The sequence below is a fragment of the Dermacentor variabilis genome, chromosome 6 (genome assembly GCF_050947875.1).
Source record: "Dermacentor variabilis isolate Ectoservices chromosome 6, ASM5094787v1, whole genome shotgun sequence".
NCBI classification, from domain to species: Eukaryota; Metazoa; Arthropoda; class Arachnida; order Ixodida; family Ixodidae; genus Dermacentor; species Dermacentor variabilis.
The window spans coordinates 156,492,340-156,508,206 of record NC_134573.1 but is presented as its reverse complement, the minus strand read 5'-3'; the positions used below and the strand labels follow the sequence as shown (position 1 = coordinate 156,508,206).

The following is a 15,867-nucleotide window of genomic DNA, read 5'->3' as shown; positions in this document are numbered from 1 at the left end:
CGTAATACGCGTGAGTATTGACCTATTCTCAGCAGGGTGTTAGCGCTATTTCTGAAAGAACTTATCATCATCATTATAATCAAAGCACAGGCACACAGGTAGAGAAAATTACTGGTGCTGAATAAAACAAGAATTAGGAACTTGGCTCGTTGATTATTTTTCCTTTACGAGTGGCTCATACCCACTACGGGGAAACCGCCAAGAATCGGGTGGGTTAGGAAAATATCTTGAGTCTAGAAAGAAACACTAATGAGAAATTTTAAATCAAGATTATAAATGAAGTCAGATAAAGATGAAACAGTTTATCAAGAAATTGGACCTGATTCAATTACAAACATCACAACAGCTACACCAACATCCCTTTAAATATGTCCTTAGAAGAGGCTCGCAAAGATAGAATATCGGCACTGGCTATTTTTTATGCAGCAGCATGTAATTGTATTCCTGAAGTATGTTTTTTTTAATGCTGATAATCGTGGCTGCTATAGCACAGAAACTAGTAGCGCACATGAGGCAACGCCCCGCGTGACCAAACTATTCAAAAGGTAAGTTCGATGACGAAGTGCTTTTCTTCGCTATTTCCGTGTTGGACGGTAGGAACATTGGAGGGTGCGCACCATGCCGACAACAGTATTGTGGACCACCCTATTGGTTTTGTGCAGGCGCAACAATGAAACGCTTACAAATACAGATGACGATGGGCAGTCAATATCGACGAATGGGGTTGGCTGGCTCCATCACTAGCGTAGTATTCCTCCCCTGTGTGAAATTAGTGCAGTAAACGTAGAAAAAATTTCTAGACAGCAACAGAAATGAAAGCCCAAGTGTCACCCAAGCAGTGCTGTCTGTGGTACCACCAGTACCTGGAGTTGCCGGCCAGGCGATCATCCAGGCTGCCCTCTCCAGAGCGAGAGAGAACAGGGAAAGGAAAGAGTTCTCAGACGAACATACGGTTTGCTACCCTATACCGTGGGAATGGGGAAGGAGGAAATTTTCCTTAAATTCGGAATCTTTCAGACAAGATTGTAACCAACATTCGCTTTAATATAACGAAACATATATTCCAATTCAGACCTTATATAGTCACTCAACAAATTGCAATTTCCAGGGGGCTAATAAAGATATTCACTGATTGTATTTTTATTTATTCACGTTAACGCACAAGTTCAGACTGCCGAATGAAAGTCGGGAATTATGCATGACCTCATCATACCTTGCTGGTGAAGCAGCGAACTGACACGGACACAGTGAAGACATACAAGAAAAGACGACACTCGCTGCCATACATAACCTCTCTGTCGAGCACAAATCATCATAATCCTGGCTGCTGTTCCGTTAGTATGTGGATGATTTGCCCCAGCGGATAAAGACAAAGAAGCGCAGATATTAAGTAGCTGAACTGACAGACGTAAAGTAAAATCTTAGTTGAAGTATTGACATCATTATTACTATTAGTTTCAATGTCCCGTTATGGAAACAATAGATATTTATTTACTGTTCTATGCTTATTCCGTTTCGTATATGAATAGAGATATGTAGTAAAAAAGTACTCTCGAGCTCAATCCCTCCTAAGCAAATCATTTGTAATGAAGATTAAGATAAACAGCCCCCTTTTCAAGCGTCAAGATAGCCTGCTAAAACGGCCATTGATGTTAAAGTTAAGATAATCTAGAATTGCACGGCGCATGCATTTGGAAACTCAAGTTACCCCAAAGCGCCAATGTCGAACGCCAGTGTATTTCCTAACACACTTTCAGGCTGGACCCATTTCAACTTTAGGTAGTATTACAATTTCTGGCTGTGCAAACATGGATTCACTACTGCTCATTTTCAATTTCGCAGTCGAAGCATGTGCCGCAAATTGAATTATGAAAAAGCAAAAAACGTTCTTTGGTTAATCTCACGAATTCGCGACTTGGCCATTCTGATTTCTGATTCCAGAATTTTCGCCTTCTCTACATATACACGCGGAAAGGCGGAAGAACGCATATTACAGGCAACAAAGAACTGTTCGTTCTAAAAATGAAAAAAAAAAAAAATAAGCAAGCTAGTGGAATCTGCTTTTAAAGTAGGATGCCTAACACTTTTAAAAGAAAGAGCTTTCTCTGGTATATACAATAGGCAAGATCTGGGACACGTACATAATTTTGCCTTACTTTGATTGCGGTTGCTGGATATGTGCTGGGAGCGCGAAGTGGATTTTAAGCAGCCCCTGTGTATACACTTCCCATATGTTATTTTCCTTATTTTTGATCAAAACGCGTAGTGGGGGACTCCAGGCTAATTTTGACCACCTGAGAATCTCTAACGTGTGCCTAATGCACGGCACACTAGCGTATTTGCATTTCACCCCCATCGAAATGCGGCCGCCGCGGCCGGGATTCGATCCCGCGCCCTCGGGCTTATTAACGCAATTCCAAAGCCACTAAGCCACCACACCGGATATGAATTGCCAGTTACGTGCAGTGCATGGAGTGCAGTGAACACGACGCGCGGCTTCAACAATATACGAGAACCAACGAGGCATCTTGGGTGAACCAGACTAAGGGCTTGCCGATTGTGCACACCTTATCCTTCCACCATCCTCTCATCGAGTGGCATTGATGTGAGGGAGGAATAACGCCGGCTAATGAACAAGCCTCCCTTCTGGTTCTCCCTGTCGAAAGGTAGATACGACCGTCATCTTCTGACTGCTCAGCAAACACTTAATCAAGTGGAATACAAAGGATAAAGACGAAAAAAGCAAGTGACAGTTACGAGATTCACTCGAAACAGATAAAGCGGCACTCTAAATAAGCGAGTGGCGTACCATTTTTAGAGTTAACAAATGAACGCATCCAGAATAAAGGCGGGTCAGCATAAGGAAAGAAAAACATCAGAACGGAAAACAGATGTATGTGCTGCCGGAGAACACTGTGTATGCAGTTGCCGGCCAACACCATATGGTGGCACTTTTATAAATCTCTGCAATCACTTTCGCGAAACCGGTATGCGCACATTACTTCCTGCGTTTCATTTTTTTACCATTTGAGCAGGAAAAGAAAGAAGGAAACACAGAAGCATATGGCATGTCCCCTAGCCTCCTTACAAAGTACTGAACTCGTTCAGTTGCAAACACACATTCGATCTCTTCATTAAGCCAGAGAAGCTATCATTAGCGCCTTCCGCCTTATTCGCTGTTAATTATGAGCTAGTGCCGATTAGCCCCTTTTACAGAAATTTCTTAAGCAAATAACTCAATTAGCTTTTCACTAGAATAGTCATATAACATACCAACATGTGAGGTAAATGTGGTGTGATACATGACATCACTTAAAATATACAAATAGGTTCCTAGAGGCTTAATATCGAAAGAGTTTGCACGTACAAGTGACGTAGCACTGACGACTTGAGATGGCATGTGGGATTAATTTCATGAACTCAAGCACGCCGCAGTTCTGGCGCTAGGCGCATTTGTTAGTGAGAGAAGGCGCGACTGAACGACTGTACGATCCTCAGTAGCGATCAACAATGATTTAAATATAGGAAAACCCCAGGTTTCAGCTAACCTTTTGAGAAGAGGTTCTGTCCGTCGCACTTACGGAGAGAACTCTCGTGTCGAAATGTCACCTTCAGGCTGAGATTGCTTCTCTTCTGCTAGTGTTACTCACTTTCAGTCTGCACCTATCTGTGACCCCTCTCCTTTGACTACATTACCACAACCAGTGACTCATACGTCACAAGCTCTCACGTGACCTGATAACAAGACGCACGCTCTCTAAAGACATGTCAAAGCAAAGCACAGTCGTTATTTATTTCAAGATGAACACGGAATATCTTCCGTATGCGCATCGCAGACAAAACAAACCTGCGACCGCACAAATACATTAACACCATAATTGAACGTGCGTGAATTGTGCCCCCAGACTACTTTGTCTAAAAAGAATCAAATAGGTCCTCCTGAGAAAACTCAACAGTGAAGCAAAGGGCATAACTTTGCTCGTAAATACAGTTCCCTGTCCTCGATTGTAATGGCTCTGAACTGCGTCACTGCACCAGCAAATTGATGATTAGAGAAAACCATCTCGCGACTACCGGGTGTAGTTCCAGCACGCACTGCTAACGGCGGTTTCCTGAAAAGACGGACATTTGAAAGCGGCTGCAAAGTCCGCGCTGCGTCTTAGAGGTTCCTTTACGTAGGTCGAAGCGTGTTTGTCTTTGTTGCACCAGAAATATGCGTAGCGAGCGTAGAAAAAGCGCGCCTTGGAGTCCATGTGCAAGCTCCAGACCGGCTTCATTTCAAACCAATCAGGTGCAGCGCCGAAGAGTGAACCTTCGGCAGAAATGCCCGAGGCCCCCGCCGCTAGGCCTGCAGCTATTTGCAGGGCGATGGAGTTTTCCAGCAGTTCCATAGCTTCGTCGGTCCTGGCACGGAAAGACTTCAGCATGCATTTCCTACGAAAAAAAAAACGGATTAAATTCACTGTTGTTCACAGGTGTTTCCCTCAAGCAGTCGTTTAAACTTCATGTTGGGCTTCTTTATGATCGACAAGTTATGGATGTGGACCCTGTCAGCATAACTTTAGAGGGACGCCAAACCGAACCAATAAATTTGGTTACAGTGAAAACGTAATCTTTGGATATTTTATGTTCATAAATTTCCTGATAACTGGTTACAAGAAAGAAAAAAAAAACGAAAACCGGTTTCTTTTTAAATTTCCCACCAATATCCCCGCGTCGTTACGTGTGACGTCGTAGAGTTCAACGCATCCCCTCGGTACATGTAGTGTTGTGGTTCTGCAAAAAAAAAAAAAAAAAGAAAAGCTCTTGACACTGACTAAGTTTATTTTTTTAATACTTCTTTAAAGTACAACGCAGACGTTTCTTTTACCGATGATAAGTTAACCCGACCCGAGCAGGTGCCCTCAAAATCTGTGACGTCACAGACCGCTAGAGCTGGAACTTCAAAGAGGCATCGTCAATCTTCTTTTCATTGTGCGTCTTTTTTGTTTAGTTTTTTTTATGCCTTGTAAAAGCCTCTTGTCGCGGTACTTATACAAGCGGGTTTTCATTCACATTAGTATTGCGGAAGTGAAATTTACTATCACAGCTGATATTTCACTTTAGCGGCCTTTTAATATTGTTGGCAGATCTCACGAAATAGTATGTAGTATTCTTCCGTAGAATTGCCCAGAAGTCAGACATGCTCATTCCTTTGGATTTTTTGAAGTCAACGTGTCTCGTTCTGTTCCGCTTGCAGAACCTTCGCGGTGTCGCGCCTTCCCGTCGCTCAATACTTCCTTTAGAGGTTTTAATACTTTCCACGTGGGTCAACTGGCACCAGTGGTGCCGCGAAGAGATGCACCATGATCTAGGTCACGTGTGACTGCTATCACCATGGGTGGCGGTCATTGAACGGGTCAACGGCGCACCCCCTTCTTGTCGAGCAGCTCCTTTGAATGTTGCTATGAGGACGACTCTATTTCCAAAAAGCAAACTTGACATGAAGCGGACCCGCTGTATCAATCCGATCCGACACTCAAATACGCAGATACTTCATCTTTCAGCATTAAGGGATAAGCATGCTAGGTTATGCCACACCCTGCTCTGGAGTGTATTCCAATTTCTGTCTTGAGATAGGCCATGTAATCGTACATGTAGCAGTTTACCAAATAAGAGCAGTTATTAAGCTCAAAGACAAGTGCATTGGTGGTTTCTACAAATTCCCTTACGGTAACTGGAATGACGTCATTGTAACAGATGCGATGTCTATTATGTTCTATATATAGGGAATTTTGTATACAAGATCTTATAGCTGACATGTATTGACAATGCGTGACAGCTTTCATTCTTGACGCAACATGATGCGGGGAAAAAAAATGCAATGGAATCGCGTATCGTACATAGCAATAAGTTATGAATACCTCTATCTGACATTAGCAAGCAAATTAAAAAGCATCGTCAACACAAATTGTTTTGATGTTAATATTGATCGTGTAAAGGTGTGCTCAAACTGCGGTCGTAACGTAAGCAAAGCGAGCATCTGTCGCAAAGCCCGCATCGCGCATTACTGGCGTTAAGATAGTTAACAATGCGTTAATGCTGGTCTTGCACATTGTAAGTTGCGTACGTTACGCTTCTCAAGACTGGACAATCAAAACGTAGACTGGCCAGTTGCGTCTCAGTGGATTTCATCACGGCGACACCACCGAGAAACTCTAAGCGAAGGCACCAAAGAAATGCGGGTGCCGTTGGAGCTCGAACACACATACGCTCGAACATACGCATACACAGTCGTGGCTGTTGCTCTAACTGGGGATGTCGGAAGGCGCGTCGCAGGAAATTTAAAACCGAAACTGCGGCGCTTGTTGGCCACCTTGTAACTGTCGTATCTGCAGGAGCCGTAAAATTAGCGGGCTCACCAACAAATTCGCTTGCGTGGGTGAAGACTGCTGCGCTGTTAAGGGTTGATATGATTGCGGTTTGAACAATTTCGTTGCGATTTTAGTGTTTGCGCTTGCGTTTCTTGCTAAATATCTGCACAATATGTACGTAGTCTAAACGTACCTTAATATAACAGATGGCACAGTAACGCTGATCAAGGCTAATGCGATAGGCCAACTCAATATGAAGATACTAAGATCAGCGTTTGTACCCATAAAGTTTTCTTTCGCATAGGCTGCCTGTTATCGGTCATAGCCACAGTGGCCTTATTGCTATCACGTGGACCTAAACCGCGAATTCCAGGCGCTTCAACGCCGAACGTTAAAATCAAACACTCTTACGATATAGATGCTTTGTGAACACGGGTTCACTTTATGAATTGTCTGAACTGCGACGTATCACATGATCAACTGTGCACATTGTCTATCACCACTGAACCATGTATGAAGCCACCACGAGTGCTTGGTCCCAATCAGTAACCAAACAAAACAAGAAAAGAGATCTCGATCTTTCTTTTTTTTTGCTATACCCAGATGCAGCCAGCGGACAATGGCTTGGCTTCATTGGCTTGAATTCATTAACTTTTGGATTGGCTGTGCGCTGGCTTCATAAGGATGGTAGCGTACGGCATTTTCGCAGGCCTACGAAAGTGAATAGTGAATAGCGAATAGTCACCTGTGACGCTTGATTGCAACCAGTGTCCCCGACGACCACCCTTGGTGTTCAACAACTCTCTTCCACAGCAACGCCGCCATTCGAGCCGTGACCACCGGTGCGTCGGCGAGCAAGGCGCGGCTGGCGTTAACGGTGCTCAGGAAAGCGTACGCGATCGGCGACACGTACAGGTCCTCGCTCAACAGCCCCATGCGGTTCCACAATTCGTAGTCTATCTCTCCTACTTGGAAATGCGTGCCCCGGCGCGACACTTGGCGCTTGACGTCGAAGTCGAAGCTCAGAGCTCGGAAGTAGTTGTCCACAAAACCGTGCTGTGGCAGTTTGGGCACGCGCATGCGACTAACCGAAAGGTCATGGGGAAGCAGCAGGGACGCATTTCGGACGAAAGCCTCGAATTTGCCCGTGTCGTTACCGGCCTTCATGAGCTGCAGTAGAGGCTCGTATTGCAGGAGTGCCTCTTTTGTCTTCACGAAGATGGAGAGCATTCGGGCGTCCTTGGCAGGGCTTGTGAGGGTGTCCACGTACGTCCTGCGCCAAAGTTCAGTGAATCGGTTCCCCAGACTAGCGCATACTAGCCAGGTCTCCGCACTCGGAATATCTAGCACCGCCCACCCGCCGATCTCTTTCATCGCACTGACTACGACGCACGTGAGCACGTAGCAAAGCGACATTGGTTGAGCCGAGACATTCCAAAGGATCCTAATTTCTGCGAGAAGCGCCCGCTTGGCAGTGGCGTATGCAGGGTACTTGAGGCTGAAATCCGGATAAATCTCTTTCATGATAGTCTCGAACAGAGAAACGTCCAGGTCCCCGAAGGCTTCGAGGAGCTCTTTTGTCGCGATGATCTCGGGCTCTCCAGCGTCGCTATGGCGTGGAAGACGTTGCTGCCAGTCGCCGATATCCTGTCGAGTGTAATTTGTTTTCAAATGAGCATTGACACCCGAAAGAGCTGCCTCGAAGCAATCGTCGCTGCAGTAGTACAGGAAGGCGATAGTCCGCATGAAGTTCCATTCAAACTCGACGGAAGCCGTGCTGAAGGTGACACCGAAGAAGAAGTCGATCCGGTACCGATATTGGGCGTTCAGGCCGAAGCGTAGAAGATCTGCAGGCGTCATCTTGTTACGCTTAGCGTTAGCCAGGCGCACAATGGCGGACGTGACCTGTTCTTGGCGCAAGTCTTTTTGCCACACCTCGCTCAAGCAGGATGCGAAATATCCGTGAAGCGCTTTCCCGGCTGGTGACGTAATGCTTCCAGTTCCCTTGATAATGTCTGCAGCGATTCTGTCCTGCCATGGAAAATGAGGAAGCAAATCGAGGAAAGGGTAGTGAAATGTTCGCGTCATTTTTCGCACGAAGTATCACGTGCATAAACATCCGCCTCAAACTTTCTGGGCTACATATGCAAGGAAAAAAAAGGGGGAGCTCCTTTATCTCCCAACGCTGAAGACGATATTCCCGAATTCCAGCAGAGTGCGCTCTTCTATGCACGATAATACAACAACCTGATTGTGTCTCCGTCTACAGAACCTTATCTCGGTATGGAAGAAATAAGGTTCTTAAGATCAAGCAAAATATTGTAAAACCTAAATAAGAGGTGTACTAGTCACGCCTGACGGTTGAGCCCTGACCTATATACGAACGCCAACCGCTTTCAAGTCTAACCATGTTATGTAGGGAAGTTCTTCGAAATAGCGTAAAGCACATCAATGCGGTTACTTCAATGCAGAGTAGTTGTCTTAGCTCATATGTACATAGCATTTTTTAATTGCGATAGCAATTATATAGCCCTCCACGCGCATTCCTGCGGCCGCAGTCGCCGTCGCCGTGATGTTCCGTGTAAAGTTCACACACGATAACATCGTCGCTGCGCGATGTACGCTGTATCTGCGAGTTAAAACTTGCGAGGGTCCGCCGACAATCGCAGCTCAATCGCGCGCGCACCAGGCATGAGGTCCGAGCAAAGCACGCCGCCTTCTGTCACGTGCAAGGCTCGGGAGGGGGGCGAGGAGAGGAAGGGGGGCCTTCTACCACGGCGGCTGCTGCTTGCAGCACGGCCCCGTGAGCGGCGCATCTTGCAAGCGATGTGCGACGTAGGCATGTGCGCGCCCGCGCGGGCCTCATCTTCAGGGCGATGCGCGACGTGGACAAAGTACGCATAGAGCCGGTAGCTTCGTAAGTGCTGTGCTTTCGACATATAGTTCGCGCTGCAGCGAGGGACAGTTTGAAGGTCAATGCGCTCGCTGCCATTGCTGCGCTCCTTCACTCCAGCGTTTGACAGCGAGTTTCAGCGGTCAAGCAGCTAGATATGTTCATGTTTACCTGTGCGCGCGTGACACTATTTATTTATTCATTTATTCATTTCCTCAAAGGTCTCTGTTGAGACATTACATGAGGGAGTGGGGAGTTAGTGACAAAGAGATACTACAAATTACAAAGGGATATTTCCGATGAGTCGCTTGAACGCAAGTGGGTCGATGATAGTGGCAACTTCGGCGGGCAGGCCATTCCAGTCTCGTGTTGTGCGCAGAAAAAATGATTGCTGAAAAGTAACGGTATGGGCTTGTGGGGGATATACTGTATTAGAGTGACTGGTGCGGGCAATGCGATGTGCTCTTTTTATGCACGGGTTGTCAAAAGGCAAGGAATGAAAGAATTTATGAAAAAGCTTAAGACGGGCTATTCTACGGCGTGAGGCTAGAGAGGGTAGGTTTATTTGGGCTTTTAGTGCCGAGATGCTTGTATTGTATGAATAAGTTGCCAGGATAAATCGTGTCGCGCGGTTCTGAACCGACTCGAGGGCTTTAATAAGGTTATTGTGGTGGGGGTCAAAAATAGCTTCGGCATACTCAAGCTTAGGCCGCACAGAGGTTAGAAAAGCCAGTTGTTTAATAGAGGGAGGAGCGAGGAAGAGGTTACGGCGTAGATAACCTAGAGTATGACTAGCAGAGTTTATTATGTGGTTAACATGACAGGTCCAAGTCAAGTCACGCGAGATGTACACACCAAGATATTTGAATGAATCCGTTGTTGCAATCTGCGTGTTATTGATGCTATAATTAGGGATAACGTAGTTACGACGACGATGAATAGACATTAACACGGTTTTAGCTACATTTAATGACATGAGCCAAGTGGCACACCAGTTTTGTATGCGCAATAGGTCATTTTGTAACGCCAAATGGTCGCTGGGGTTAGTAACTGCTCGGTAAACCACACAATCATCAGCGAAGAGTCGGATATGAGAAGAAATATTACAAGGTAGGTCATTGATGTATATTAAGAAAAGGAGGGGACCAAGTACGGTACCTTGAGGTACGCCTGAAAGCACGGGTGTTAAGGATGAAGAGTGTGAGTTAGCGTATACGAATTGCTCACGGTTAGTTACAAACCCTCGAATCCAGCTTAGAACACAAGGATGAACGTTAAGACGTGATAACTTTATTAAGAGACGACCATGAGGGACCTTATCGAATGCTTTTTCGAAATCTAAAAATATTGTGTCAGTCGGGATGTTACGATCTAGGGACGATGAATAGACATTAACACGGTTTTAGCTACATTTAATGACATGAGCCAAGTGGCACACCAGTTTTGTATGCGCAATAGGTCATTTTGTAACGCCAAATGGTCGCTGGGGTTAGTAACTGCTTGGTAAACCACACAATCATCAGCGAAGAGTCGGATATGAGAAGAAATATTACAAGGTAGGTCATTGATGTATATTAAGAAAAGGAGGGGACCAAGTACGGTACCTTGAGGTACGCCTGAAAGCACGGGTGTTAAGGATGAAGAGTGTGAGTTAGCGTATACGAATTGCTCACGGTTAGTTACAAACCCTCGAATCCAGCTTAGAACACAAGGATGAACGTTAAGACGTGATAACTTTATTAAGAGACGACCATGAGGGACCTTAACGAATGCTTTTTCGAAATCTAAAAATATTGTGTCAGTCGGGATGTTACGATCTAGGTTTAAATGTAAGTCGTGCAAGAAAAGAGCAAGTTGAGTGTCACAGGAATAATTTTTGCGGAAACCGTGTTGACTTGGGTGAAAAAAATTGACGGATGTTAGGAAGTTAGCAATATGCGGGTATAAAATATGTTCCATTATTTTACAAGACACGCTTGTTATGGAAATAGGGCAGTAGTTACTCGGTGATGATCGGCTTCCTTTCTTGAAGACTGGGATGACCTTGCCCACCTTCCAGTCATGTGGAATTGAAGCGCTGTTAAGCGATTCCTGGAATATGAGTGATAAAAACAGGCTACACACATGTTTAGTATTTTTTAGAACTTTGGCATTGATACCGTCTACTGCTGTAGATGACGAGTTCTTCAATGATTCAATTACTTTGACAATGCCGATGGGATCGAATGTGATGTTTTGCATGAGCGGATATGCGAAGTATGGTGGATCGGGCAAAGCCATCAAGTAATTCATTAGTAAAAACTGAACTAAATGTTCTGTTAAGAAGATCCGCAGCCTCAGTCTCATGGATCGGGAGTCCGGAGCTATTGATAAGTGATATCTCATTCCGCTGATTAGGATTAATAGTTTTCCAAAATCGCCTCGGGTTAGTTTGTAGCTTAGCTGCCCTGCTTGTTTAGTTAGCAAGAGAATGTTTCTGAGTTTATACGACCGATGAAACTAATGTTCTTACTTCATATAGCAGTCCACTAAATTGCTATCGCAATCCATGCTTCGCCTTAGGGGGAAAGTGCGACTAATTTTTATGTGTACGAAGCTGCCAATATGCGTCCGCTCGGCTATGTCATAATTTAACCAATTAATTTCTGAGATACCTCAAACTTTTAGCGCGAGTTCTTGTTAATTATCTCAATTATATATCCGTAAGGACCATAGAAGTGTGAGGTCATGCTTTTAAGACAATATAGTACGTTTTGTCGAAACAAATGACATAGCTTAGACCAGCAGCATAATTGCAAAAAGAAAGTTCTTAGCCCTCACTCTGTTTAGATTCATTGTGACAGCTTATAATTCAGTCTTGTGGTAACAGTACAACGTTTAAAAAGACACACTTGGAAAGAGTGCGAAATCTAGGCAAACGACGGCCGTTTCCAACCAGCATTAGAGGTGCAGTAATGTTCTTCCGGACGTTAAGAAATATATTATGCAACGAAAATCTGGCAGGAACATAAGTATGCGCGAGAGTGGCGGTCGCATAGAACCTCATCGAAATTCCGAACTGGGAATGGTGATGCGGATTTACTGTTTGGAAAAGCGCGTAGGGACAAAGACGAAAGAAGAAAAAAAGCGCTGGCCCTGTATTCTTCTGTCGTCTTGTCTTTGCCACTTCGCACGAGTCTAGATCTACGCTAACAGTGATCGGCTAAGTCCAACTAGCCACCGCACTGTCGGAGGGCTGGTTCATTGCGCTGAGAACGTTTACTGTGATAAGCTACCTTAAAGTATCAGCAATGGCCTGACGGCCGTCGCAACAGTGAACAGGCGTGGTAGGATGCCTACAGCGGAAGAGCAGCCTCCAAAAATTATGATGTGGTGTGTAGTGGCGCAAAACGCAGATGCGCCTAACGAGACTCAAAGAAGACGCGAACGTCCTAAAATTATCGTGTCTGCTTCCGCCTTCAAACTGGTTCTCACCAATTCGTCTGCGGCAAACCCGGCCTCAATGACACCGTCCTGGATGGCCCGCTTGCAAACGTAAGCGAAGAAGTCCTTGCAGGGCGACACCGTGTCATCGATGACGGCATACAGCTGGGCCGCTTCGTTGGGGCAGCAGAAGGATGCGTCAGTTGTGTTGTTTGACTGGAAGAAGGGGTCCTTTGCGGACGCAAGCCAGATCAGTGCAAAGGTGACCGAAACTGAGGCGAGCGCGGCCATGCTCACGACGCCCACAGCGACCGGCACTTGCCCACACGCTGTGAAGGTATTCGCCGCTGACGCCAGAGACGCCGGTTTTGCCGAAAGCGACCGAGGAGGGCCTGGTGTACATGATGGCCGTTCATCATTTTTCGGCATCTGTGGCTCGACCTCCGGGTTCTCCTCTCTGGCTTGCATTCCTTTGGACAGAGGTGTGGAAGGTCCAGCTGTCTGGAAATCGCTGGCGTCCATTGCTCTTCGCTCGTCGTTTCCAGCCTCAATCCCCAACTCGGGCCTCTTCTTCGTCGATTGTACTCGTTCAGTCAGCGGTGGGGCCGTTCCCGGAGTTTGGTTAGGGCCAGCAGTGAAATGTTTCTTCTTACTGCGAAGACTGGGTGAATTAATCTTCGGAACCTGATCACGCGCCTTAGTTGGCTTGGGCTTCGCCGAAGATGGACCAGTCTTCGTGGTGCTGCTGGCCGTCGGCGACAAGCTCTTCGGTTTAGGAGTCCGCGCTTCCGTCCCCGTTTTCTTCATTATTGCTTGGACTTGTATGCTCGGCAGTGAAGAAGGTTGCGAGGGCGGAGGGCATCCAGAAGTGGATGAACTCTTTTGTTCTGGAGCTTGAGGTCCAAGCTTTGGCGCCTTCTGGATTGATCGCATACCTTTGTCTTTCGACGAGGGCTGTCTTGACGGTGGTGAACCGCTGACTGCATGCGATATATCCTCATAACTTGGGCTGCCTCGTTTCATGTTCTCGTTGTTTTCAACCAGTTGAAGTCGTTGGACGCGCGATGACGGTATTCTGTGAGTTCGTCTTGCGCTGAACGGCGAAGGCTTGGCTTCGTTGTGCCACTCTTCTTCTTCTTCGGTTTCCGAACGTTCTATGGTTACAGCAGGTCCCAACAGCAGGTGATTGGCCAAGAAGAATAGAACATTTTTAAACAATATTTTAATTATGACCTTCGATGTGAACTGAATATAATGACAGTGATTTCTTAACGAATGTGATTCAGTTTCATAAACAAAGTTAGCGAGATAAATGTCCTTCAATCGAACAGCAAGCCGACGGTGCAAATGAAAGAAGAGCAAATACAAAACAGCGCATCGACATCGACCGCATTAGGGCCTCCAAGCTTAGTGTTCGTTTGAAAAGCTGACAAATGTATCACACGTTACTCTATTTGATTTATGATTCGTTAATCTTTTAATTGTCTTTATGATTTTTTATCGTAATACACGTGATTTTTTAACCTATTCTCCGCAGCGTGTTAGCGCTATTTCTGAAAGAACGTATCATCATCATTATAATCAAACCGCAGGCGCCGTGGTAGAGAAAATTACTGCTACTGAATGAAACGAGGATGAGGTTCGTTGGTTGGTTTTCCTTCACGAGTGGATCATACCCACTACGCGGAAATGGCCAAGAATAGGGTGGATTAAGAAACTATCTTGAGTCTAGAAAGAAACACTAATGAGAAATTTTAAATCAAGATTATAAATGAAGTCAGATAAAGATGAAACAGTTTATCAAGAAATTGGACCTGATTCAATTACAAACATCACAACAGCTACACCAACATCCCTTTAAATATGTCCTTAGAAGAGGCTCGCAAAGATAGAATATCGGCACTGGCTATTTTCTATCCAGCAGCATGTAATTGTATTCCTGAAGTATGTTTTTTTTAATGCTGATAATCGTGGCTGCTATAGCACAGAAACTAGTAGCGCACATGAGGCAACGCCCCGCGTGACCAAACTATTCAAAAGGTAAGTTTGATGACGAAGCGCTTTTCTTCGCTATTTCCGTGTTGGACGGTAGGAACATTGGAGGGTGCGCACCATGCCGAGAACAGTATTGTGGACCACCCTATTGGTTTTGTGCAGGCGCAACAATGAAACGCTTACAAATACAGATGACGATGTGCAGTCAATAACGATGAATGGGGTTGGCTGGCTCCATCATTAGCGTAGTATTCCTCCCCTGTGTGAAATTAGTGCAGTAAACGTAGAAAAAATTTCTAGACAGCAACAGAAATGAAAGCTGAGGTGTCACCCAAGCAGTGCTGTCTGTGGTACCACCCAGTACCTGGAGTTGCCGGCCAGGCGATCATCCAGGCTGCCCTCTCCAGAGCGAGAGAGAACAGGGAAAGGAAAGACTTCTCAGACGAACATACGGTTTGCTACCCTTCACCGGGGAAATGGGGAAGGGGAAAATTTTTCTTGAAGTCGGAATCTTTCAGACCAGATTGTAAACAACATTCGCTTTAATATAACGAAACATATAATGCAATTCAGACCTTATATAGTCACTCAACAAATTGCAATTTTCAGATGGCTAATAAAGATATTCACTGATTGTATATTTATTTATTCACGTTAACGCACAAGTTCAGACTGCCGAATGGAAGTCGGGAATTATGCATGACCTCATCATTCCTTGCTGGTGAAGCAGGGCACTGACATAGACAAAGTGAATACATACAAGAATAGACGACACTCGCTGCCATACATGACCTCTCTGTCGAGCACAAATCATCCTAATCCTGGCTGCAGTTCCTTCAGTATGTGGATGATTTGCCCCAGCGGATCAATTCAACAAAGCGCAGATATTAAGTAGCTGAACTGACAGATGTAAAGTAAAATCTTAGATAAGTATTGACATCATTATTACTATTAGTTTCATTGTCACGTTATGAAGACAATAGATATTTATGTAGTGTTCTATTCCTATTCTTTTTCCTATATGAACAGAGATATGTAGTAAAAAGGTACCCTCGACCTCAATCCCTCCAAAGTATTACATTTATTACAGTATTACAGTATTACATTACATTTGTAATGAAGATTAAGAGAAACAGCCCCTTTTTCAAGCGTCAAGATATATTCGCCAAAGCCTGCTAAAACGGCCATTGATGTTAAAGATAA

The 15,867-nt window shown here is 45.1% G+C and overlaps 3 protein-coding genes across 3 annotated transcripts in view; all 3 read right to left on the bottom strand.

Moving 5' to 3' along the window:
- Nucleotides 1–15,867, bottom strand: part of LOC142585539 (glutamate receptor ionotropic, kainate 2-like) — a 371,129-nt gene that overhangs the window by 131,197 nt on the left and 224,065 nt on the right. The gene's annotated exons all lie outside the window — the stretch shown is intronic.
- Nucleotides 3,769–7,715, bottom strand: LOC142584417 (uncharacterized). Its single transcript, XM_075694565.1, has 2 exons — nucleotides 7,099–7,715; nucleotides 3,769–4,434 (listed from the first exon to the last, which is right to left on the bottom strand). The coding sequence occupies exons 1-2, from the start codon at nucleotides 7,581–7,583 to the stop codon at nucleotides 4,071–4,073; spliced, it is 849 nt and encodes a 282-aa protein (XP_075550680.1). The 5' UTR covers nucleotides 7,584–7,715; the 3' UTR covers nucleotides 3,769–4,070.
- LOC142584520 (uncharacterized) lies at nucleotides 7,660–13,928 on the bottom strand. Its single transcript, XM_075694634.1, has 3 exons — nucleotides 12,721–13,928; nucleotides 7,747–8,384; nucleotides 7,660–7,696 (listed from the first exon to the last, which is right to left on the bottom strand). Exons 1-3 carry the CDS (start codon nucleotides 13,690–13,692, stop codon nucleotides 7,660–7,662), a joined length of 1,647 nt encoding a protein of 548 aa, XP_075550749.1. The 5' UTR covers nucleotides 13,693–13,928.

What these genes read in the sequence shown, in the direction of transcription:
- LOC142584417 (XM_075694565.1), bottom strand. Translation starts at nt 7,583, where the DNA reads ATGCTCTCCATCTTCGTGAAGACAAAAGAGGCACTCCTGCAATACGAG. An exon ending in GTTGCAATCAAGCGTCACAG is followed by an intron (nt 4,435 to 7,098) that starts GTGACTATTCGC and finishes TTTTTTTCGTAG; the next exon opens with GAAATGCATGCTGAAGTCTT.
- LOC142584520 (XM_075694634.1), bottom strand. Translation starts at nt 13,692, where the DNA reads ATGAAACGAGGCAGCCCAAGTTATGAGGATATATCGCATGCAGTCAGC. An exon ending in GGTTTGCCGCAGACGAATTG is followed by an intron (nt 8,385 to 12,720) that starts GTGAGAACCAGT and finishes TTTCCATGGCAG; the next exon opens with GACAGAATCGCTGCAGACAT. An exon ending in TCGCTTTGCTACGTGCTCAC is followed by an intron (nt 7,697 to 7,746) that starts GTGCGTCGTAGT and finishes GGGCGGTGCTAG; the next exon opens with ATATTCCGAGTGCGGAGACC.